The sequence below is a fragment of the Trachemys scripta genome, chromosome 1 (assembly GCF_013100865.1).
Source record: "Trachemys scripta elegans isolate TJP31775 chromosome 1, CAS_Tse_1.0, whole genome shotgun sequence".
In the NCBI taxonomy this organism is placed as follows: Eukaryota; Metazoa; Chordata; order Testudines; family Emydidae; genus Trachemys; species Trachemys scripta.
The window spans coordinates 29,022,058-29,046,564 of NC_048298.1; the positions used below are offsets into that span (position 1 = coordinate 29,022,058).

The 24,507-nt window shown below is 43.4% G+C and overlaps 1 protein-coding gene across 3 annotated transcripts in view; it reads left to right on the forward strand.

Annotated features, from left to right (window-relative positions):
• The window catches only part of CPNE8 (copine 8), a 263,816-nt gene that overhangs the window by 35,294 nt on the left and 204,015 nt on the right, over positions 1-24,507 (forward strand). For all 3 annotated transcript variants that reach the window (XM_034766934.1, XM_034766921.1, XM_034766915.1), the window contains exons 3-4: positions 15,722-15,768; positions 23,883-23,986. In XM_034766934.1, coding sequence (XP_034622825.1) covers positions 15,722-15,768; positions 23,883-23,986 — 151 coding nt within the window. The remainder of the gene's footprint in view (positions 1-15,721; positions 15,769-23,882; positions 23,987-24,507) is intronic.

A 24,507-nucleotide genomic window follows, 5' to 3' on the forward strand; every position in this document is an offset into this window, starting at 1 on the left:
ACCCAAAGGTTCCGTCCCATACTCTTGTTGGGCATAGCCCTTCCTCTCCATGACTGTCCTCTGCATACAACAATTTATATCCCTTCTCTAGGGATCAGCTTCTATTTTTTTCTGGGCTCCAATCAGTCCCTTGATGCTGGCAGCATAGGAACCTACATTCACCCTCTACTATGGGTTCCTTCCCTCGGTACCTAAACAATTGACAGGTCTGCCCGGTAACATAAACTACTCTGTTTTTCATCCCATGGTCTTTCTGTATGTTCAGCTTGGTCTTTAATGGAATTTCCCCAAGAATCACCACAGGCTGCCCTTTTATCTCTCAGTAGGCCTGGTTTAGCCACATGCTTCCTCCTTGTCACATAATCTCTACGTTCATTCCCTTGACCTGGGGAGGCAGGCTATACCTGTCATAGGGAGTGCTGAGCCTCAATCCCTTTAAAGGGCCAGATCACCCTGAGACTGTGTGTGTGTGTGTGTGTGTGGAAATCACTAAATTCCAACTCAAAAGTTCTAGTATCTTAGAGACGGAGTGTAAGACTAGTTTGCCCTCCTCTATATCACAGGCCAGTAGCATCACCCAGCCAGCCACACACTAAACCCAAAAACCAGAATTAGACTTGAGTGTTACTGCACTCTGGAGACTTAACTATTGTTTGCCACAGGCAAAAAAACAGGAGTGACTGAGGTGCATCAATACCCAAGGCCTTTGCAATGGCAGGGGCATTGATCAGGTGAGATAAGCCCAGATGATCATAACATGTGACATGCACCCCATGCTGCAGAGGATAGTGGGGGAGGGGAACTCAAGGTCTGACTTGAGGAACATTCATTCCCTACCCCATGTAAGGAAGTCAGACCCTGATCATCTGAGCAAGAAATTACCAGCCAAGCACCTGAGAGAGAGAGAGAGAACCCTTGGTTTCACCTCAAACCACTGGCCCACCTCCTCCAGTATCCCATCTCTAGCTATGGCCATCTCTGATGCTTCAGAGAAAAGAGACTTCCCCCAAAAAAAAAAAGTGTGTGGGGTGGAGGGGGCAAACAAAATCCACCAACAACCCAGAATACACAGGGGAAAAAATTATTTGTGACCCATACTGGTGACTACACCTGGATGCAACTTTAAACCACCAGAAGAAAAGCTTCCATCTCATGGGGATCATGACAGCCATTCAGTAGGTCTTAATTCTTGCTTGTTTAATGCTAAGGTTGTTTTTTATTTTTATTTTTTTTTCCCCATGAAGCTACAGGGAAAGATGGTATATGCATTGAGTTACTGAGTGGCTTTTATTCCATATGATGATTCTGCAGAAGTTTCTCCTTTCCATGTCCACCTTTTCCCCATGTAACCTGGATGCCAAAGTTGCAAATTTGAAAAGTGATCATTCAGGTTCTCAACTGATCAGTGTCCAGAAACCAATAAGAACAATTCTGTTGGACATGAATTTGTTTGCAAAATATGTTTCCCCACTAAGGTATCTCAAGTTGAAGCTACATCAATAGGTACTCTTAAAAAATGCACATTAACTAGCAGCTATGCTCTGAACGCTAGACAAGATCAAGAGTAAGATTAACCTGGTAATGATGAGGAACTTGATAATACAGGTGAATGTGAACTACCAAGATGGGAAGAGATGATCTTCCAAAGAACCTATATGTCAGTACATATGAACAGAAAAGCCTTGTCAAAGAACAAATGAACATCTTGAATATCTGAGTTCATTAAGTCTTTACCAGGTAGACTGGGAGCGATGACTCCTTCGCAGTTTAGTATTTTAAGTAATAGTGGCCAGATTTTGAGGCCCAAAGGAAATGCCAAAGTCAGAGCTGCCTTCTGCAGGCGTAAAGGACAAGGGACAATAGCTCTAGATCAGTGGTTTTCAACCTTTTCATTTGCGGACCCCTAAAAAATTTCAAATAAAGGTGCAGACCCCTTTGGAAATTTTAGACCTAGTATGTAGACCCTCAGGGTCCATGAGCCACATGTAGAAAATCACTGCTCTAGTGGCACTGTACAACAGGTGAAAAGTCTCCTTTACTTATGCCACATTTACTTCTTGTTAAAAGAATCTAAAGCAATATGAATAGATCACTAGGCATTCTTGGAGCCCTCCCCCAACTCCCAGTTGAACAAGATTCCCTTGTTTCTCAGACTTAGAGATGCATTCTGCTCTTCCTATAATTTCTCTTGCTCAGATAGCTGATTCAAGGGACCTTTGTATATCAGGAACCAGGAAAGCTTTCTCTAACATTAACAGGTGTGTTGTGAGCAAGACACGAGAAGTCATTCTTCCGCTCTACTCTGTGCTGGTTAGGCATCAACTGGAGTATTGTCTAGTTCTGGGTATCACATTTCAAGAAAGATGTGGAGAAATTGGAGCGGGTACAGAGAAGATCAACAAGACCTATGAAGGAAGGCTGAAAGAATTGGGTTTATTTAGTTTGGAAAAGAGAAGACTGAGAGGGGACATGATAGCAGTTTTCAGGTATCTAAAAGGGTGTCATAAGGAGGTGGGAGAAAACTTGTTCATCTTAGCCTCTAAGGATAGAACAAGAAGCAATGGGCTTAAACTGCAAAAAGGAAGGTTTAGGTTGGACATTAGGAAAAAGTTCCTAACTGTCAGGGTGGTTAAACACTGGAATAAACTGCCTCGGGAAGTTGTGGAATCTCCATCTCTGGAGATATTTAAGAGTAGGTTAGATAAATGTCTATCAGGGATGGTCTAGACAGTATTTGGTCCTGCCATGAGGGCAGGGGACTGGACTTGATGACCTCTTGAGGTTCCTTCCAGCCCTAGAATCTATGAATCTTTGAATAAACAAGATGGAGACTGAAAGGGTAGCAAATGACAAAAGATGCACACATTGGGTAACTGATTAAAATTTGGGCCTTAAGAAAACACTTTATTTAAGGTCATACTATCTGTTTTTTTCAAATTTAAGCACTCATGCATTGGAAAGGGAGAACCTCTGTGAAGAAGGCCAGCATTACTCATGTTTTGGACTTCCTACAGGTCAGACTTTCCATACATTTGCTTTCAGATTACGAGAGTGCAAAGCATGTTTTGTTCTTATTTTTACATTTTAAGAATTCTATAAGCAGCAACACTCTCACTGGGCCTTTTCAAAGTACAGGATGCAACACTAAACATTTTTGTTTTGGTGGATTACAATTTTAAACCTCTGTTTGAATCTCTGGAGTTGACCTCATTGACCACTTCTACAAAGTTTCTTTTTTAGTGATGGTAACCTCAAATAGTAACCTCAAGTTCCGAAGTTATATCAGTATAATCTCAGTATTGTACAGTTCAAATGATAAAATATCCTTGAGGAGAGACCCCTCCCACTCCACAAAATACCATCTTCCACAAATATCAGAATAGATAACATTCCTTCATTTATAACTAAATTTAGCTTCTGACAAGAGAAAAAGACGCGCAAATTTGATGTCAAAAGAGTAGTAAGTATGTATATAAAAAAAGACTAACCAATTCAGAAAGTCAAACTGTTTCTTATAATATTCTTATTGTCAAAGCCAATAATGTGTCAGAAGTCTCACTATTGAGGTGGATAAGTTCACACGTTCCTCAAACTTAAAGACAGAGGTTCTTTTCCACCTCGTAAGTTCAGAGAGCACTTTACTCAAGTGACAGCAACAGCTTGGGCAGAAAGGTTATATGCATAATACCAAGAAAATTTGGAATGTTATGTGACATTGCTGTCTCCGCGCATGCTAATTAAGCAGAATTTGAGTGTACAGTTCCCCAGCAGAGAAGTCATTTGATAGGAGAATGTCTGTCTCAGTAATCTCATCATGGTAGATTTTTCTAGATGATTCTGAATATAGTTATCTGGTATTCTAATGATTTATTGTCAACAAATCCAACCATCAATTGATTTTGATGTTATAATTATGTATGATAGCCAGGTTATAACTAATTTGTAGAAAGTTGACTTCGTATATTTGGCTAGATTTTTTTTTTTTTTTTTTTAAATGCCTTGGAAAGTGCTCTTCTGGATTATGATCTTTAATAATTTCTGATAGTTCTTGTCTTGCCTCGGCATAGTGAATTAATTTCAATTTGTGATTTTAATCAGCTTTTCCATTTGTACTTCATTTATTTTCTAAAGAAAGGTGCATTCTCATTGATTCATATAACCATGCAAACGTTGAATTACAACTAAATAGAGCTTTTACATTAGATTTGGTACATCTTTTTGCTATCTAGGAGGGTACGCTATAACCCTATACATTTATTTAAGCAATTATATAGCTTAGTATTTTCAGATTCTTATTAATTGTACATTTTAGTATGTTAGTAAATGGTGAACGATATTGCTTATTTATTAAATCATGAGCAAAAATGAGTTGTCTAGCTGCATTAGGATAGTAACTGGAATTTAATTGATCAAACAAAAGAGGATATAAAATATATAGCTATTAAAACCTTAAATGTTTTGGATATATAAACTTCTCTTATCAAAACATGTTTCGCATTTATAGTTAAATGACTTATTAAAGGAACAGAGGGATGGTTGTAGTCAATGAATTAAACAGATTATTTCAGGTCAGCCTGGGGAAATTTTCAAATATGTGTAAGCGAAAGTGACTGGAACTTAAGTTCCTGTTTGCTTAAGTTTCTTGACAATGAGACAACAGTCTCTTAGGTTACTTAGATTTAAAAGTCTGAAGGACAGTCTATTAGCTCTCATCCCTTCCATTCTCGTTTTTATTCATAGACTGGAAGAGAGAGAGTGAGATAAGTTTTCCTACTTTTAGAACTCCCAGTCACTTTCTCAACTATGAATGAATTAGTTTAAACGAGGAAAATATTCTTTCTGTGTGCCAGCAGAAGAGGCTACTGCTGTCAAAAGTTGGTTTAGCACTTTGACAAACTCTGGTTCCAGGTGCTTAGCTAGCGACTTCCACCAGTTCAGTGGTGTGACTTTTTAAAACATCATCTGCAAATATGTACTGCTTGAATGGCTCACCCAGGGCTGGCTCCAGGCACCAGCGGTGCAAGCTGGTGCTTGGGGCGGCCAAGGGGAAGGGGTGGCACGTTCGGCAATTCGGCAGCGGATCTCTCGGTCCCTCTCGGAGGGAAGGACCTGCTGCTGAAGTGCCGCCAAAGAATGAAGTGGCGTGATGAAGCTGCCGACAAAGGGCCACCGATTGCGATGGCAGCTTCCCCCCCCCCCGCTGCTTGGGGCGGCAAAAACCCTGGAGCCGGCCCTGGGCTCACCTCCAGTCCTGAAATAGATTATGACCCATATCATAGCACCGTTGTCATCTTCAGCAGTTAGGCATCTGACTGACTGGGTAGAGAATATTGGGAAGAAAACGAGGGTGGAGTAAGTGTTTGCTCCGTGCATTTCTTTCCTGCCCGCAATTTAGCTTTGTTGTTGGGTATTTCTTCAGTGTCTCTTAAAGTTCTTTCCATATTTCAACATCAGCGATGCAGCAGCAATCTTTCTGCAGTTTGTCCAAGGCTGTGGAAATAGGTTTCAGTATATTCAGCCTATCTTCTACATTTTTCTTTATTCCAATGGTGACTACTTTGCCTGTGATAGTTCCATCTGTTTTTTCATTACAATTTTCTTCCAGAAATGCCATTAGAATGGGCCAGATGTTAATAAATAGGTCAGAACTGTCACCTGCTAAATTCCATTGTACATCTTGGATGAGAATTACACCTCTACCTCGATATAACGCTGTCGGGAGCCAAAAAATCTTACCGTGTTATATTGAACTCACTTTAATCTGCTGAAGTGCGCAGCCCTGCTTCCCCATTTCCCCCCCCCCCCCCCCGAGCACTGCTTTACTGCATTATCTCAGAATTCATGTTATATCTGGTTGCATTATATCGCGGTAGAGGTGTAGTTTGGATCATCTTACTTTCTTCAGTGAAGCTGAAGCCAAATACTGAAATTGCGAAGTGGTTGTTTTGAAAGTAAGATTTTCTTTTTCCTGGAGTTTCCTTAAGTCTTCATCTAAAAGATGCATCTGCACCCATATTTTATAAGTTTCAGGTTCCTTTCATTATCTTCTTTTACGTTTCTTCTCCAGTTTGCTTTATTTGTAACATTGTGCATGACAAAGCTATGCACTTCCAAGTTGTAGACATTGCAGATAATGGACATTTATAACCCTTTTATGTCTAAGCTGGATCCTGAAACAAAATGGTGAAAAAAGATGTTTTTTTCAGGAATCACTGGGGAGAATGACAATTATTCTCTGTCTCCAAATGGAGACCTCGGATCCCTTTTTAGACATTTTAGAGATGCAGACCATGGAGAGGCTGGTTATACCATTAGGTCCGCTCTTTTCAACCCAATCAAGATTTTGTCTGTCTCCCCCTTTCATCTCCACCTGTGTTTGAGAGTACACAGGATGTATCTTACACCAGTGGAAGAACATTCATTTATATTACTGTACTGCAATGGTTCTTGGAGTACCCGGGATGAGAGTTAACTTGTTACCCCTTGTCTCTAGCAAGAGGGAGTCTGGTCGGTGATGGTTTGGTGTTAGCTCCCTAAAACCACCAGCCTTTCAACCACTCAAGCTCTCTCCTCTGGGCTGTGCCAGCCCTGTCTTTGCCTTGGAGCTAAACAAGAGAGACATGACACTCCCTGACTCCCATTGAAGTGTTCTCTTGTGATTTCCAGCCACTGACACCTGCTACTCACAGAAATCCCAAATCCTCTTTTCCCAAAGGAGCAGTGTACCTGTTTGCCAGTTTTACCTTAAATTGGTGCTCCTGTATAACACACAGCATTTGTGTTTTTATAATAAAACACGAGTGTTTATTTAAGAAAGTACAGAGTTTCCACTAGAAACAAGAGTGAAACAAATGGTTACAATTAGAAAGTCCACATAAAACACAAACTAGGGCCTATGCTTATTAGTTACATTACTCATTATTCGTTCCCTTAGCTATCTAATAAAATAGGATTCCCCCTCCCCTAATTTAATCTGTTGCGGAGCTGGCTTGCTTCTCGGGAAACAGGATCCAATCTTCCACGAAACTGCTGAACAAGATGTCTCCTCAGTGAACAGATCCAGAGTGTCTTTCTCCACTTTGTGATATACTGACTTAACCAGTCTTTTGTGTGTTTGTTCCTAGAAAGGGTGATCCCCTGTCTGTCATAATGTTCATTTTTACCTCAAGTGGTTTCAATGGTTATAGTTTCTTTGATGGCTTTCCATTTACTTTTTTTCCATGTCATTGGAACAGTGGATATTCAACAGTACATTACATAATCAGCCAGCCAGGGAGGGGGACTACTTCTTCCCACTTGAATGAGCCCTTGCTGAGATACATGATTCCCTGCTGTAGAGATTCCAGTGAGGTGCGACCCTCGGTCTGATCCCCAAGAACCGGCGCAGTTGACTCTGGCCCCAGTTGCAGAGCCGTTGAGTCCAGCAAGAATGGACTCTCCTAGCCGGAACGATTTGGAGGACGAGCTTGATCTCCCCTCCACTCCGGACACATATGAGGCGGCTCAAGACCTCGTTGCCATGACGGCGCAGTACCTGGCCCCGCAGGTGCGGGGCCCGGCTTCGCAAACTCATCAACTGCGTCGTAGTGCCCGGCACCCTGGATGACTCTGATACCCGTCACGGCACTGATGGCAGCACTGCCATTGATTCATCATCGGGGAAAGTCCATGATGTTACGGCACTGATCTCTGTCTACCCGGCACCTTCGGGCTCTGCTCTCCTGTGGTCAGGTATAGAGTACTCGTCAGAGTCAGACACAGAATTCTCTGTGTCCCGATGCAGCCACCACTGCTTCTGGTCCCGGCACTGATCCCGGCACCGTAGGCCAGCGGAACAACCGGCACCGGCTGTCACTTAGCCATGCCAGTGGCAGAGCCCAGTGCTATGGCCTTTTTGGACCTCTTGGACCTACCACCAGGCTCAAAGTCAGGGATCTAGGCTGGTATTGGTGGTATTGGGGAGGCCCCCCTTGCCCCTCCATCAGCGACGTCAATGGCACACTACACCCCTAGGCCCCCTGAGAACCCAGTACGGGACACGGCTGTTGAGCAGCCACAGACAAGCACAGCCCCTCCTCCACTGACGTCGGTTGCACCTGATCCTCCGGTCGTGCGCAGCTCTGAGGTACTTGGCCTGACCTCTAGAGAACCCGAGGGGCAGGAAGACCCCGTCCCGGGAACCTCCTCCTCATCACCAGACGAGGCGGTGGTGGGCAGATCCACCACTCTACCACCAATAGACACCAAAGGCCACCAAAGGCTTAGGAGGGTGGCAGTTAACTTCAACCTCCAGGCAGAGGACGTTATGGAGGATTCAGATCCGATGGTGGACATCCTCACTCCCGAGGGTCCTTCTAGAGTGGCCTTGCCCCTCATAAGGACAATTCAGAACACCACAAAGGTGCTCTGGCAAACCCCAGCCTCTATACCACCAACGGTTAAAGGGATCAAGAGACGCTACATTGTGCGCAAAAGGGCTTTGAGCACCTTTTTACCCACCCCCAACTGGGGACTTTGGTGGTTGATGCAGCAAACCACAAGGAGCGACAAGGACAACCAGGCCCTGTACCTAAGTCATGTGACGCCAAGAAACTGAATCTCTTTGGCCGTAAAGTCTATTCTACTGGTGGGCTCCAGCTTCGGGTAGCGAATCAGTAGGCAGTACTTAGCCAACAAGCTCCAGGAATTAAAAGCGTATTGGCTAAGTTCCAGGAGTTAATCCCGGCTAACTCAAGCAAGGAGTTTGGTGTGCTCCTTGAGGAGGGTAGAGTAGTATCTCGGACTGCCCTTCAGGCAACCCTGGACGCGGCGGACTCTATGGCTCGAACCATGGCCCCCGCAATAGCAATGAAGCGCAGTATGTGGCTACAGGTTTCGGGTATCCCGCCGGAGGTCCAGAACACTATACAGGACCTCCCCTTTGACTGTGAGTGCCTGTTCGCCCAAAATATGGACACGCACTTGCACAGTCTGAAGGACTCTCGGGTGACTCTTAAGTCTCTGGGGCTACACACCCCAGCGCCTCAGAGAAAGCCCTTTTAGACCTCAGCCCTCGTCCCATTTCTGTCCGGGGCCGCCTCGGTGAGATCCCCCTAGGAGGAGGGGCAGAAATAATAGAAAGCACCCACCGCAATCCTCCTGGGGCCAAGGCCAGGGTTCAACCAAACAGCCCCCCGGCCCCAAGCCCAACTTTTGAAGATGCGCCCGAGGATAGCCCACCAGTCGCCATCTTGGATCCTTCTCTTCCCCTCCCCCCCCCTTTTGTGAATCGACTCTCCCTCTTCTACCGTGCTTGGTCTCTGATCACGTCAGACCACTGGGTCCTCAGCACGGTGAGGGCGCGATGTTCTATCCAGTTCTGTTCCCTCCCACCCCACTTCCCTGTCACTCTTCAGGGACCCCTCTCATGAGCAACTCCTTTTACAAGAGGTGAAATTGTTCCTAGCTTTAGGGGCAATAGAGGAGGTTCCTCAGGAATTCAGGGGCAAGGGGATATACTACCACTATTTCCTCATCCCCAAGGTTACGGGCAGGCTTTGGCCTATTCTGGACCTATGAGACCTCTTCACATTCATAAAAAAGGTGAAGTTTTGCATGGTTTCTCTAGCCGCCATCATTCCTTCTCTGGATCCGGAAGATTGGTACGCTGCCCTCGACTTGAAGGATATGTACTTTCACATTGCTATTATCCCAGCTCACAGATGCTTTCTCAGATTCGTGGTCAGTGGCTGGCACTACCAGTTCAGGGTACCTCTATTTGGCCTGTCAGCAGCTCTCCAGGTGATGACCAAGTGTATGGCGGTAGTGGTGGCCTTCCTCCACAGGCGCCAGGTGCAGGTATTCCCATATTTGGATGACTGGCTCATCAAGGACGAGTCCCAAGCACAGGTAGCAGAGCACGTGTCCCTGGCCCGGGCGACGTTTCATAGGCTGGGTCTTATATTGAATGAGTCCAAGTCCACACTGACCCGCACGAAAAAGATAGAGTTCGTTGGTGCTCTCTTGCCCTCCACGAGGGCGTTCCTTCCGGAACTGCGTTTCAGAGCGCTCATGGACATTATCCAGACCCTTCTCTGCTTCCCCACAACCACGGCGAGAAATTGTATGAGACTATTGGGGCACATGGCGGCCTGTACATATGTGGTACAGCATGCCAGGCTGCGCCTACGGCCCCTCCAGGCATAGTTAGCGCAGGTGCACAGATAGGGCAGGGACCCATTGGACTCAATAGTGACCCTATTGCCTCGCATTCTCCACTTTCTTCATTGTGGCTGCAACCACAGCTGGTTTGTGCGGGAGTACCCTCTGCAAAACCCCATCCCACGCTTTCCCTGGTCACGGACGCCTCGGCGCTCGGTTGGGGAGTGCATCTGGGCAATCCCAGAACCCAGGGCCTCTGGTCCCATGCAGAGCTATTGCTGCACATCAACATGAGGGAGTTGAGGGAGGTTTGCCTGGCATGCCAGGCGTTTCAGGCCCATCCTCAGGGCATGTGCGTATCAGTGCTCACGGACAATACTGCAGCCATGTTTTGTATAAACAAACGGGGGTGCTTGCTCCTCTCCCCTCTGTCGGGAAGCCCTTGCGCTGTGGGACTTCTGTATCGCCCACTCCATACACCTGCAGGCGTCGCACCTTCGGGGGGCGCAGAACGAGCTGGCAGATTACCTCAGTCGCTCGTTCCATGGACTCGAGTAGTCCCTCAGATTGGACATCGCTCACTTGATTTTTTTCCAGAGGTGGGGCTCTAGCCACATGGACCTGTTCGCAACGCGGAGCAACAGGAAGTGCCAGAGATTCTGCTCCTTCCTGAACCACAGCCCAGGCTCCACCGCGGATGCCTTTTACTTATCTTGGATGGGTCACCTGCTCTACACGTTCCCTCCATTCCCCCTCATACACAGAGTGCTCCTCAAGATTCATCAGGACAGGGCTTCCTTGATCCTTATAGCGCCAGCGTGGCCTCGCCAGCACTGGTTCACCATGTTACTGAACTTTTCAGTGGACAGACCCGTAGCGCTCCCTCTCTCTCCAACCCTATTCACGCAGGGCCACGGCCATCTATAGCACCCCAACCTGGAGTCCCTCCACCTCATGGCTTGGAAACTCCATGGCTGAACTCTCTTGAGCTTCAGTGCTCGCACTCAGTGAGGGAGGTCCTATTAGGAAGTAGGAAACCCTCCATGTGAGCCACTTACCTGGCTAAGTGGAAGCGTTTCTCCATTTGGTCTTGACAAAGGGGAACTGAGCCAAAATCGGCCCCAATTCCCCTTATTTTGGACTATCTTTTATATCTCAAGCACCAAGGGTTAGGAATATCCCTGAGGGTACACCTTGCGGCCATTTTGGCCTTTCACCTGGGAACGGCGGGTGGGTCAGTGTTTGGTAACCCCATGGTGGGCAGGTTTCTTAAGGGCCTGGACAGACTTTGTCCTCCAAATACGTCAGCCCGTTCCCCCTTGGGACCTCAACCTAGCCCTCCTTTGAGCCCAATGACTACCTGCCCTCTCTCCTACCTTTCCTGGAAGGTGGCTTTTCTGGTGGCTATAATTTCCACTAGAAGGATAGCCGCACTCAGGACACTGACCTCCGAACTGCCTTATACGGTATTTTATAAAGACAAGGAGCAGCTACGCTCCCACCCTGAGTTCCTGCCTAAGGTTGTCTCCCAGTTTCATGTGAACCAGGATATATTCTTACCTGTTTTCTTTCCTAAACCCCATGCCACTAAAGGGAGCGCATGTTCCATTCCTTGGACATTAGACGTGCCTTCTCATTTTACATTGAATGCACAAAGCCATTTTGTAAGTCACTTCAGCTCTTTATTGCTATCGCAGAAAGAATGAGGGGGCTCCCAATCTCATCCCAGCGCATCTCATCATGGATCATGTCCTGCATCAGGACTTGCTGTAACCTGGCCAAAGTTCCAGCCCCTCCGATTACAGTGCACTCTACCATAGCACAGGCGGTGTCCGCAGCTTTCCTGGCGCAGGTCCCTATCCAGGACATCTGCAAGGCGGCAACCTGGTCTTCAGTTCACACCTTCACTTCCCACTACGCCATCATCTAGCAGGCGAGGGATGATGCTGGGTTTGGTAGGGCAGTCCTACACTTAGCAATTATATGAACTCTGACCCCTCTCCCGGGGTAACTGCTTGGAAGTCACCTATTGGAATGCACACGAGCAATCACTCGAAGAAAAAACAGTTACTTACCTCTCGTAACTGTTGTTCTTCAAGATGTGTTGCTCATGTCCATTCCAAATCCCGCTGTCTCCCCACTGTCGGAGTATTCCAGCAAGAAGGAACTGAGCAGGCGGCGGGTCGGCAGGGACATATATGCACCGCCATGAAGGCTCCACTCTAGGGGTCTCCACAGCCGACCTGATGGGTATCACTAGGGGAAAAGCTTTCCGGCGATCGTGCATGTGGTGCGCGCGTGCACACACACACACACACACCTATTGGAATGGACATGAGCAAGACATCTCAAAGAACAACAGTTACGAGAGTTAAGTAGCAGTTTTTTACTTAACAATAGCTGCTGTTCTTCAAGAGTTGCTTGGGTGTAGTCCCAATACCTGTCAACCTTACTCTCTACCTCAGAGTTCTGTAGAACATTAGGACTGGCAGTTAGGGAGAAGGAACTGAGGCTGGGTCTGTGTCTACACACTTCTCTTTATATAGAATAAGGGGTGTGACAATGCGGTTCTGGCGGAACCCAACTGAGAGTGCCAACTCAGGACAAATTGCTAAAACAGGGCAGTTACAGCCCAAGGCTGGGGTTTTTCTACCTCTAAGGCAAACCAAACCAGCCAGACTAGGAGGACTTCGGTCTCATCCCACTGGCTAACCGCAAGTCTCACAAGCAATCTTCTTAGACACTCCAGTTTCCCAGTATAACCACCAGGGCCACACGTTATGGGGACAAATGGTTATGAAAACCAATACCCCAGTAAAAGAAAAAGGTTCTCCTGATCCCAAAGGACCAAGCCCCAGACCCAGGTCAATATACAAGTCAGATCTTATCCACAAATCACGCTGCTGCCAATCCTTTAGAATCTAAAATCTAAAGGTTTATTCATAAAAGGAAAAAGATAGAGATGAGAGTTAGAATTGGTTAAATGGAATCAATTACATACAGTAATGGCAAAGTTCTTGGTTCAGGCTTGCAGCAGCGATGGAATAAACTGCAGGTTCGAATCAAGTCTCTGGAATACATTCCCCGCTGGGATGGGTCCTCAGTCCTTTGTTCAGAGCTTCAGTTTGTAGCAAAGTTCCTCCAGAGGTATGAAGCAGGATTGAAGACCAGATGGAGATGAGGCATCAGCCTTATATAGTCTTTTTCAGGTGTAAGAACACCTCTTTGTTCTTACTGTGGAAAATTACAGCAAAATGGAGTCTGGAGTCACATGGGCCAGTCCCTGCATACTTTGCTGAGTTACAAGGCGTATCTGTTTTCTCTTAATGGGTCCATTGTATAGCTGATGGTCCTTAATGGGCCATCAAGCAGGCTAGGCAGAGCTAATTTCAGCTTGTCTGGGATGTCACCCAGAAGCATAGCATAAGTTTGCCATACAGACAGTATAGAGCCAATATTCATAACGTCAACTACAAAACTGATACACACATATAGACAGCATGATCATAACCAGTAAACCATACCCTTGTCCTAGACACCCCATTTGACCCCCTTTATACAAGATTTGGGTGCCACTACAGGACCTTGGTTGCAACAATGATCTATACGGTTCCAGTTTATGTCAATAACGTCACAAGGGGATGACACCTTTGCGTGAAATCTTTCAGGTAACTGTACTGGAGGTGGCTTTTCAAGGCCTTTCCTTTGCTTGACTCTAAAGGTGTCATATCTCACAATTGTGAATACATAGAGACAACACACAAACAAAAGTTATTGGTAAGTAACCTCTCGTTATTTCATTTATTATTATTTATTTATTAGCTCTGGGGCACCATCGTTTTGGGCAATATTATAAACATACACAAATTGACACATTCCTTGCCATGAAGAGTTTAATTAAGACAAGACCTAAAGACTGAGTACAAGAATAGGATGGAAGGAGGATAGAGGAAGATGGTTAGTATAATAAAAATCATAGTACACAACTTGATGGTTCCAATTTAATAATAATAATAATAATAAAAATCAAAAAAATCAAAAATTCCCCCTCTGATTATAGACACCCCCCCCCGTACTTCCTTAATATCAACTTCATCCTCCATAGAATATGATGATCTTGTCTTGGTATTATTTAATTTTGGTTTTATTGTTTTTCCCCCATTGGGTATAAATTATTCCCAACTCTCTATTTTAACCCACGCATATTGATCCTGCACTGGCAGGCTATCTTCTGTGTTCCTGGGACTTGGTTTTACCTTCATTCTGTTAACTACAGACCAGTGCAAATTTGGTATGGAGCAAAGTATCTTTTAGAGGAGAAAGAAAATCCAGTTTAGGGTTTGACCCTGTTTCCACTGAAATCAGTAGGGTGATTCCCTTTAACTCCAATGGGAGTGGAGTTGGCCCTTACCCTTTGTTGCTAAAGACTGCAACCCAAAGCGTGTTTTTTTTTTTTTTTTTTTTTTTAAATTAGAGATTAAAAATGTATAGGAGCAGGAGAATAATCTGTCAGAAAACAATGTATGGCGGATCTAGAACAGCATTATTCAGAAGTAGGACTGGTACTATTTTAGGTTGCTGGCTTACACGTAGTGCAAGAGTGACATGTAGTGAACAAAAGATAATCTGTAATGGCTGTTTGATGTGAATGAGTTGATTGCCCTAATTAAGTTTATACAGGTATTGGATAACTATTGCTATTAACTATATTACAGAAGTGCAGAGAACTCCCGATTCTTGTACCTCCAGGTCTGAGTTTTCCTGCTCTCAGCTCCTGAGATGGAGCTGGAGAGTAAGATATATTAAAAAACAAACAAAAACAAAAAAACCCCCAAAAACATTATATCTGTTGGAAGCAAAGGGAGTTCTTTTTTGGGGAGGAGGCAGCGGCGTGAAGTCTGTTGCTAAAAGTGGAAATAGTCTGTGTGGGCATTTAGTGACAGCTCATAAATGTACTTTATTATGGTGTTTCCTTTTTTAAGGCTTGTATTGGGTGGATAACTTGGGCAACATTAACTGGTTTTAAACAAAGATTTTGTTTGTGGGAATTTTAGTTATAATATGTTGTATATCGATACACTTTTTATCTATCTTTTTTGTATATTTGGAGCAGATCTAAGGAAAAAAGGCCCTGGTAGTTTTTTCTCTCCCACCCTATTTTCTCTCTCTCTTTCCTATATGGGTCCCTATTTGTTTCTCTTTTAATTCTCGTCTCCTGAAGACAGTGTATTTTAGAATACTTATGATTTAGATTAACTAGGATAGTCAGACCAATACTTCAGTCTGATTTTAATGAAATCTTGCTTTTATCCAATTTTACATCTAACGATTGTCAAGTGACTTGCTAAATGTCAAGCAGTAAGTATCACAGCCCACTTTAAGGCCATCCTATTTCCAGCCTTATTGTCCATATTGTCTCCTATCAGCATAGGAGTATTAGGAACTGAGTGCAAGCATTTGATATTTGATTGTCCTAGTTAGTAATTTCAACAGCAATGTAAGACTTACTAAAACAGATTCATTAAATGAAAGAATGTTAAAAGAAATTATGAAAATGACTGAGCATTTCTTCTTTTCACAGTATGTGTTTTGTATACACAAGGTATTGGAAGCAAAGAATGGAGAGAGGTAAGGTTGTGTGTGGTGGTTTTTTTTTGTTTTTTTTTTGTTTTTTTTTTAATATCTGTGTATATTTTTGTTTTTAATTTTTTAATTAAGCGTGGTTGTTTGTGTCATGGCAAAAAAGAAAAAAAAAAGAGAAATCATGATTAGTTGGTTGATTGCTATGCGAAAGAAATAAAACCCTCAAATGTACAGGAAAAAATGCCAAAAAATTAGGGTCACTTTATTTTGAAATCTTGTATTTATATATCCTGTATTACACTTAAAAATGGTTAAATCCATTTAAGAAGAAAGGTGTGTCCCCCATACTTCCCTCCACCATAAGTAAAACCAACTTTATTTTTAAAAAATATGGAGCAGGCTAGCCAGGTTTGAAAGGCCATTTGGGAAGGGGAGTAGGCTGACCAGATAGCAAGTGTGGAAAAATTGGGACAGGGGTGAGGGGTAATAGGAGCCTATATAAGAAAAAGATCCAAATATCAGGACTGGTCCTGTAATTTGGGACATCTGGTCACCCTAAAGGGGAGGAGGAGGAAGTTGGAGGGAGGAGGAGAATAGATCACTAACAATTTTAGTAAAACCATTAATAATGGAGACATTTCAGATTTGGCCTACTGGTACTTTACAGTAGTCCATGTGTTAGAGTTCTTAAGTGTGGTGCCTGGGTGCCTCCAGATTCTAAATGCGAAGAAGAACATTTCATTGTTGTATCAGAAATTGGAATCATCTCAGGTGGTAATGACTGAAATAAGTTACTACTTTACAACTGTTCATTGCCCTGCTCTAAATAAGTTAGTGGTCTCAGTTCATTTTCTAGGGGAGAGATGTCAACATCACTTACGTGTAGTACAGTACACTTGTTGGCACTCTTAGCAAAGAGGCTAGGCATTCAGTGGATGTAGAATTTGGATTACTGTCTTAACCTCCTAGTCAAAGCAGAGGTACGTTGATATAACAGTGAGGGAAAACAACAGTATTGCTTGTGTTGTATCTGCTCTCCAATTACAACTTCCTTTTGCAGAACTGATAATTCTGTACCTTTCATCACTAAATTCATTAACAGCAATAAGGGGAAATATTTTATCCTATAGATTTAGAAATGTGTTTTTAAATGATTCATTCTGAATCTCAAAATTATAATATTTAAAGCTGCAGGCTATTACAGAAAACGAATCTTGGATCCATGCTCTAGTGACCAGATAGGAATTCTCTAAGCTGTTTTGAGCCTATAACTGAAGAACCACTAATGCTGCAATCATTAGTTCCTTTCAAACATCATTGGAAGATGTCAAGTATCAGGGGGTAGCCGTGTTAGTCTGTACCCACAAAAACAACAAGGAGTTCTGTGGCACCTTAGTCTTTTTAAGGTGCCACCGGACTCCTTATTCTCTATCATTGGAAGAGAATCTCTGTTGTGAAAAGTTGGTGTACCAATTTGTCGAAGCCTCTTTTTTAAAAGAATTGCTTGTTTCATTCTTCTCTGCTAGTTTGTTAAATAAAATATAAATGTTTGGATCAGTTCCCATTAATAGTAGTAACCATTTGTGTTGTCAAAGGCTGTGAACCAAGAGGCTCCCCCTGTTTCAATTGGCTTAGTTTCCTTATGCTAGGTATGGGCCTGTCACCATGAAGGGTCAGTGGGAGGCTGAGCCACTGGCTTTTCAGAGCCATGCTGTACTCTGCTTTGAAGCCTCTGAGACCCTTTGGGCCTTTGCTGCCTCGTTACTGGTTTACAGTTCTGACTAATACAATAATAAGAACTATTTCTCCCTCCATCCCCCTCTCCTATGTCTGTAACTTCAACTGTTCCTAGACACCAAGTTTCTCTACATCTATGTATCCCTTTCTCTTATTGCAGTACCTTCCTCACCTTACCTCCAGCCACCCCAGAGAAACTTACCCTTTTCTTCAAGTGATGTCCCTGTGGATGCTCCCACTCTCACACCTACCTTGTTAGTTTCAGATTTTTTTTACCAAATCTTGAAAAATAATGTATTTAAAGAAAAGCAAACACATAAAGCAAAATAAAAGCATGAGTTCTGTAACCTTTATTTTATATCCTTAACATTGTGAATTGGAAACTGAATCAAAAGCTTCTCATCCAAACCAAATACAATTTGCTGTAAACCTAATATTTTTACAGCTAAAAGGAGGATCAGGCTCCTCTTATGGGGAGGAGTCAAAGCCCCATTGTACAGAAAGGTGAAAGCAGTGAGTCTTTTCATTTTTAATGGATGCATCAAAAGACCATGGGGGCAAGAGATAAGTGGATAATGATGGAGCCATATATTTCTAATGTCAGGGCCTCCATGTCTGAAAGTGGATGAAGTTACCAGTGAAATGGGCATTTTGTCTAACTTTTTGCTTGGTATTCTACATTCAGGAGAGATGGCAGATTCTAAAAGAGACTGTATTACACAAGAGCAAACTATCCTGATGCTAAGGAAAGATTAAAAATAACAAGAGACCCATATAGCTGTATCAGGAGCTCTTTAATAACATGACCATTAAAAGGAATCCTAGACAAAGAACAGATTGATAAGGATGAATATAAAAGAATAGCACAAGCGTTTAGGGATGAAATCAAAAGGCTTTGGCACAAAATGAGTTACACCTAGCAAGGGATGTAAAAGGCAATAACAAGATGTTTTGTAAGTGCAATAAAAGTAAAAGAGAGGTAAAGTAAAGTTAGGCCTATTACTTAACAGGGAAGGAAGCAAATAATGAATGACACAGCAAAGGCTGAAGTGCGTTAATGCCTTTTTTGCTTCAGGCTTCATTAAAAAGGTTAATTGTGACCAGATGCTTAACACAATATTAACCACAAGAGGGAGGGTGTCTCTTGGCAGAATAGTGAAGTAATAGGTTAAAGATGTTTAGATAAATCTGATATCTTCATGATGGTGGGACCTGGTGAACTTCACTGCAGAATACTTAAGGAACTAGCCAAACGATCTCTGAACCATTAGCTATTATTTTTGTGAAGTCTTGGAGGATCGGTAAGGTCCCAGAAAACTGGAGAAGTGCAAACATACTACCTATGTTCAAAAAGGGGAAAAATGAGCACTCAGGGAATTACAGACCATTCAGTCTAACTTCGATACCTGGAAAGATACTGGAATAAATATTAAATCATTTTATTCAAACCTAGAAGATAAGGTGATAAGAGCCAATGTGGATTTGTCAAGAAGAAATCATGCCATAAGTGTATGCTTATAAAATTTGTGGATGGATGTGTCAAGACTGAATCCCCACTCTGTCACTCTGAGTGCAGAAGTGGGGGCCGCAAGGATTTTAAAAATTAATACTTGCCACTCCAGGCTAGTATTACACTCCCAAGGTTACAGCTTTTCTCTGACCTTGGTTTGGTAAACGCTTCCACCATCCAAATGCAAAAAAAACCCCTTTGAACCCAGGAAGGAGCACTTGGGAATTCCTCCCTGTGGGGTACCCACAAGCCCTTTCACCCTCTTCCCTCCTCCCCCACCCGGGGGAAGAGCTGAGAAAGAAAACAAAGGAAATTAGCCTTGGCTATTAGCTAATCAAACAACATGCACAAACCTCTTAGGACACCAAAAATCCAATCCTGTTCTTAAAAAAAGGTAAATTTTATTAAAACAAAAAAGGAAAAAATACAACTGGCGCTTTTTGCTATATCTTAAAAGAAACGATTACAAAAATCATGCACCCAAAATAGCTTTCTTGGGGGTTCAGCTTAAAGAAAAGCTTACCAGCAAACAAAAGCATTAGGGATTAGCACAGAGGAGAGCCACAAGCCTTAAAAATATAAACAGAAATAAACCTGATCGTGTCTAGCTAAACATTCTGATCTGCCTACACATTTGGAGTTCATATAAGTAGTTCTAGGTATGAGCTGATGAATTATAATCATACCTGGCTTAAGCTGCTTATAGCATGGCTGCTCTGTCCCTCCAGCCCAGAGAATAACAGGCAAAGGGAAAGTTTCTTTCCTCATTTTAAAAAGTTCTAGCCTTCCCCTTGGCTCTTTTGGTCAGGTGCCCACGTTCCCCCCCCCTTTACCTGGGAGACTTTTTAACCCTTTACAGGTAAAGCGAGTAAAGAACATCTACCAAGAGGGATTTTACAGCTAACTGATTGGCTGGGTGTCCATCAAAGGGAGCTATCCCCCCACTTTATTTATCACAGGCTCCAAGCAGGGAGGGGTTACAAGCACTGTAGAGGACAGAATTAGAATTCAAAATGACTTCGATATTTAGAGAATTTGGTCTGAAATCAGTAGGATGAAATTCAGTAAAGATAAATGCAAAGTACTATACTTAGGAAGCAAAGGAAGAAAAAAATAAAATGGCAAATGAAATGAAATTAATGGAGATATCCCATCTCCTAGAACTGGAAGGGACCTTGAAAGGTCATTGAGTCCAGCCCCCTGCCTTCACTAGCAGGACCAAGTACTGATTTTGCCCCAGATCCCCAAGTGGCCCCCTCAAGGATTGAACTCACAACCCTGGGTTTAGTAGGCCAATGCTCGAACCACTGAGCTATCCCTCCCCCCCAGAATAACTGGCTAGGCAGTAATACTGCAGAAAAATAATCTATGGGTTGTAAATTTGCATGAACCAACAGTGTGATATTGTTGCAAAAAAAGTCATGTGTCATTCTGAGATATACCTACAGAAGTGTTGTACGTAAGACAAAGGATGTAATTGTTTTGCTCTACTCTGCAGTGGTGAAGCCTCAGCTGGAGTACTGTGTCCTGTTTTTGGCACCACACTTTAAAAAAGATGTGGGCAAATTGGAGAGAGTCCAGAGAGGAGCAACAAAATAAAAGGTTTAAAAAACATGACCTTAGAGCAGCGGTTCTCAAACTGTGGGTTGAGACCCCAAAGTGAGTTGCAGCCCCATTTCAATGGGGTCACCAGGGCTGTCTTAGAGTTGCTGGGGACCGGAGCTGAAGCCCGAGCCCCACCACCCATGCTGAAGCCCAAGGGCTTCAGCCCTGGGCAGCAGGGCTTGGTTACAGGCCCCTGGCCTGGGGCTGAAGCCCTTGGGCTTAGGCTTTGGCTTTGCAGCCCCTCTCTCCCTTCTCCCCCGGGGCAGTGGGTCTCAGGCTTTGGCTTTGGCCCCCCTGCCTGCAGCGGTAGGACTCAGGCTTTGGTCCACCCTTCTGTGGTCATGTGGTAATTTTTGTTGTCAGACGGTGGTTGGAGTGCAATGAAGTTTTGAGAACCCCTGCCTTAGAGGAACAGTTGAAAGAACTGGGCATGTTTATTCTAAAGACGAGAAGTCTGGTTGAGGGGTCATGATAAATCTTCAAATATAGAGAGATTGTTATAAAGAGGACTGTGATTAGTTTCTTCTTTGAATAATGTCCCTATAGGTGCTCCACTCTGGGTGCACTTGCACCCCAGGCTCCTTTGAGCAGAGATTTTGCATATCCGTGTCCATTTGGCCCACATACATGTGTTACTCAGTCTCGTGTTCTATGCTGTTATATCGCACTGTACAAGCAAACGACCCTCAGTTCCTTCTCAGCCACTCACCTGAGACAGAACCTGAGCAGATGTCTGCATTGAGTTTTATCTCCAACTGTGTCCCCTTAGTTCTTTTAGTAGTTAATTATAGTTGTTCTTAGTAGTAGTTTTAGCTGTAGTAGTTTCTAAAAAGTGTTTGGATTTTTTTTTTTTTTTAGTTTCTCCCCACCTGGGAATTTTACTTTACTGAAAAGGCATGCCTAGTTTTCCTGGTTTCAAACATTGCCTGTCATGCCAGGAGGCAATCCCTGGTGCGTGACTGGCAATCCCGGTGCATTTGTTGCTTCGGGAATCTCATAGTTCCCCAAAATGCAACTTCTGTCTGGCATTAAAATCTTGAGCCAGAAAAAACAGGAAGCTCAAACTTCAACTCCTCATGATGGAGAGCTCACTGTGCCTGGCCTCTGACCCTAGCCAGGGGACCAGCCCCTGTTGGCTGGTCTCTGAATAAGTCTGTTGTCTCCACTGTCTCCAAACCGCACTCCTCAAGGGTATCTAACAGGAATACCCAAGCTTCCTCTCATAATACTCCCAAAGACCGTCCCTCAAGTTCTCCAGATAGGGAATCTACCTCAAAAGGAAGTCAGTGTCTCCGATGACACCAGCCCCTTCAGCACCCACTGCTCTCCAATCTGGTACTTACGAGACTGCTGGTTCCTCAGGTACTGAGGGCATGATCAAGCCTAAAGACTATGAAGTCCCAGGCTCTGAGAGGACATTTGGTACTGTCAACGGATCAAGGCAGCAAGAAGAGCATTACCTCTTTTCACTCAGTACCGAAGATGCCCAATTGGGCTTCATCTGGCGGTCCCTATGATAAAGATCATAAGCACCTTGACCTGTTTGGTACAAAATCATATTTGTCAGCAACTTTATAATTTAGAATCACCAACTACGAGGCATTAATGGCCAAGTACAACTATACAAATTATACCAAGCTGAACTCCTTTATTGAACATCTATCATTGGAACACAGAGAGCAATTCCAGGCAATTATTGCAAAGGCCAGCTGATCTCTTCAGACCTCCCTGGCTGCTGCTGCTGCCATTCGTTTGCTTTCTATGGTGGTAGTTATGAAGAGGGCCTCCTGGATTCAGATCTCAGGATTTCCAAAGAATATCCAGAATACAGTTGAAGACTTTCCTTTTGATGGCACTAAGCTGTTTGCACGGACGATTTTCTGATGCATATTTCCATATAGCAGTCCACACATCCCACAAAAGATTCCTATGTTTTACTGTCGTTCAGGCCCATTTTCAGTTCAGGGTGCTCCCTTTTGGCTTATGGTCTGCTTATGGTCTGCCCCAAAGGCCTTTTCAAAGATCATCAGTAGTAGCAGCACACCTCCGCTAAATGATTGGCTTCTGAAAGGCTGCTTCCTGGACCTAACTTCGGATGCAACTTGTGAAGCCATAGATCTCTTTCTCAAATTGGGCCTACAACTGAATACTTCAAAAATCCACCTTGACCCTTGGGCCCCATACATACCTTTTTGGTGAGCATTATGCAATAGCTCATGATTCGGCTGTATTTTCTTTAGTACTGGACTTGACCTTGAAGCCCCCTCCTCCTTAAAGGGAACTTTTGCTTGGTAGTCACCTAGAGTGAAGCACCCATAGGGACACTACTAGAAGAAGAAATGGTTACTTACACCATGCTGTAACTATCGTTCTTCGTAATGTGTCCCCCTGTGGGTGCTCTGCCACTTGCTCTCGTTCTCTGCTATGGAGCTTTGTGGTAGAGAAGGAACTGAAGGCGGTTCACCAATTCAGTGCTATATAACAATATGGACCATGAGACTGAGTAATACGCACATACGGGCAGCATAGATGCTGCTATGAAAAATCTACGACCAAAGGTGCAGGGTGCATCCATAGGGACACATCTCAAAGACTCAGTTACTGCACAAGGGGAGTATACACTTTCTCCTATGTCCATTGAGGATAGGACAAGAAGTCATCTATTTAGTTGCAGTAAGGGTGATTTAAGTTAGATATTAGGAGAAACTTTATTACTATAAGGATAATAAAACACTGGAAGAGATTACTTAGGGAGGTTGTGCAATCCCTGTCATTGGATATTTTTAAGAACAGGTTAAACAAACACATGTCAGTCCCCAGGAGAGTGGGGCGGGGTGGGGAAAGATGAACTATATGACCTCTTGAGGTCCCTTCCAGTCCTATCCTGCTATGATTCTTTGATTTCTAGGGACTATAGTGTTTCAAATTGGGAAGAGTTAATATAACTAATGTTTATGGTGGGGAGTAGTTTTTCTAAGTTTGGGGGGAAACTGTTTGTTGTAGCTTCAATGTCTTGAACTTCCAGACAGCTCTTCCTTCAGTCCAGTCTATAGAATGGGGATGGGCACATGCTGCTGTTTATGCTGGAATGGGTGGACTTCTGGCAGGCTTTTCTTACTTTCCTGGTGTTTTCATGTGGACATAATCCTCTCCTTGCAAAATCTCTGTTCCAGGAGAGACCTTTGCTGCATCCTACCTCATGTCTCTTGCATGTTTTTGTTCCTGGAGCTATATGCTGTGATATAGATATGTAACTTCTTATAACAGGATCTTATGCTTGCCATAAGCTATTACTTTTCTTTTACAGTTTGGAAGAACAGAAGTAATTGACAATACTTTAAATCCAGATTTTGTAAGAAAATTCATCATGGACTACTTTTTTGAAGAAAGAGAGAACCTGCGGTTTGATTTGTAAGTTAATCAACAGACCTTTGATTCGAATGTCATTAGCACTGTGAAAATGCACTGATGTTTTGTTAAGGCAACCAGTGGTTTACTTTGGAACAAGTGACATCTTAATGTGAAGTAGATTAATTTGGATGAATGTGGTGATTTATATTTATCCAAATCAAATAATTATGTAAAATGGTAAGCCATTACGAGCGAGTGTGAGGAATGAGTGGATGTCTAGTGGTTAAAAGTATTGCTTTGTTTTTATAAAATCTTTTATAAGATCAGAGTTTTGAAAAACTTAAAAGTTCATTAAATTGTTATGAAATGGTAAATGTACTTGTGGCATATTAGCAAACAAGGTGTGAAGCAAACACTCCAAGTGTAAATTATCACACATTAATTGCAGATTTAGTTTTTTTAATCAAAATAAGACATGACTCCACCCACAGATACAAGTGTACATCTGATAATACTGGCTTGGCATTTTAAGTTGGAGATAATTGTTTAAGAAGCGAGTGAAATTTGACATTGTTCCAAAC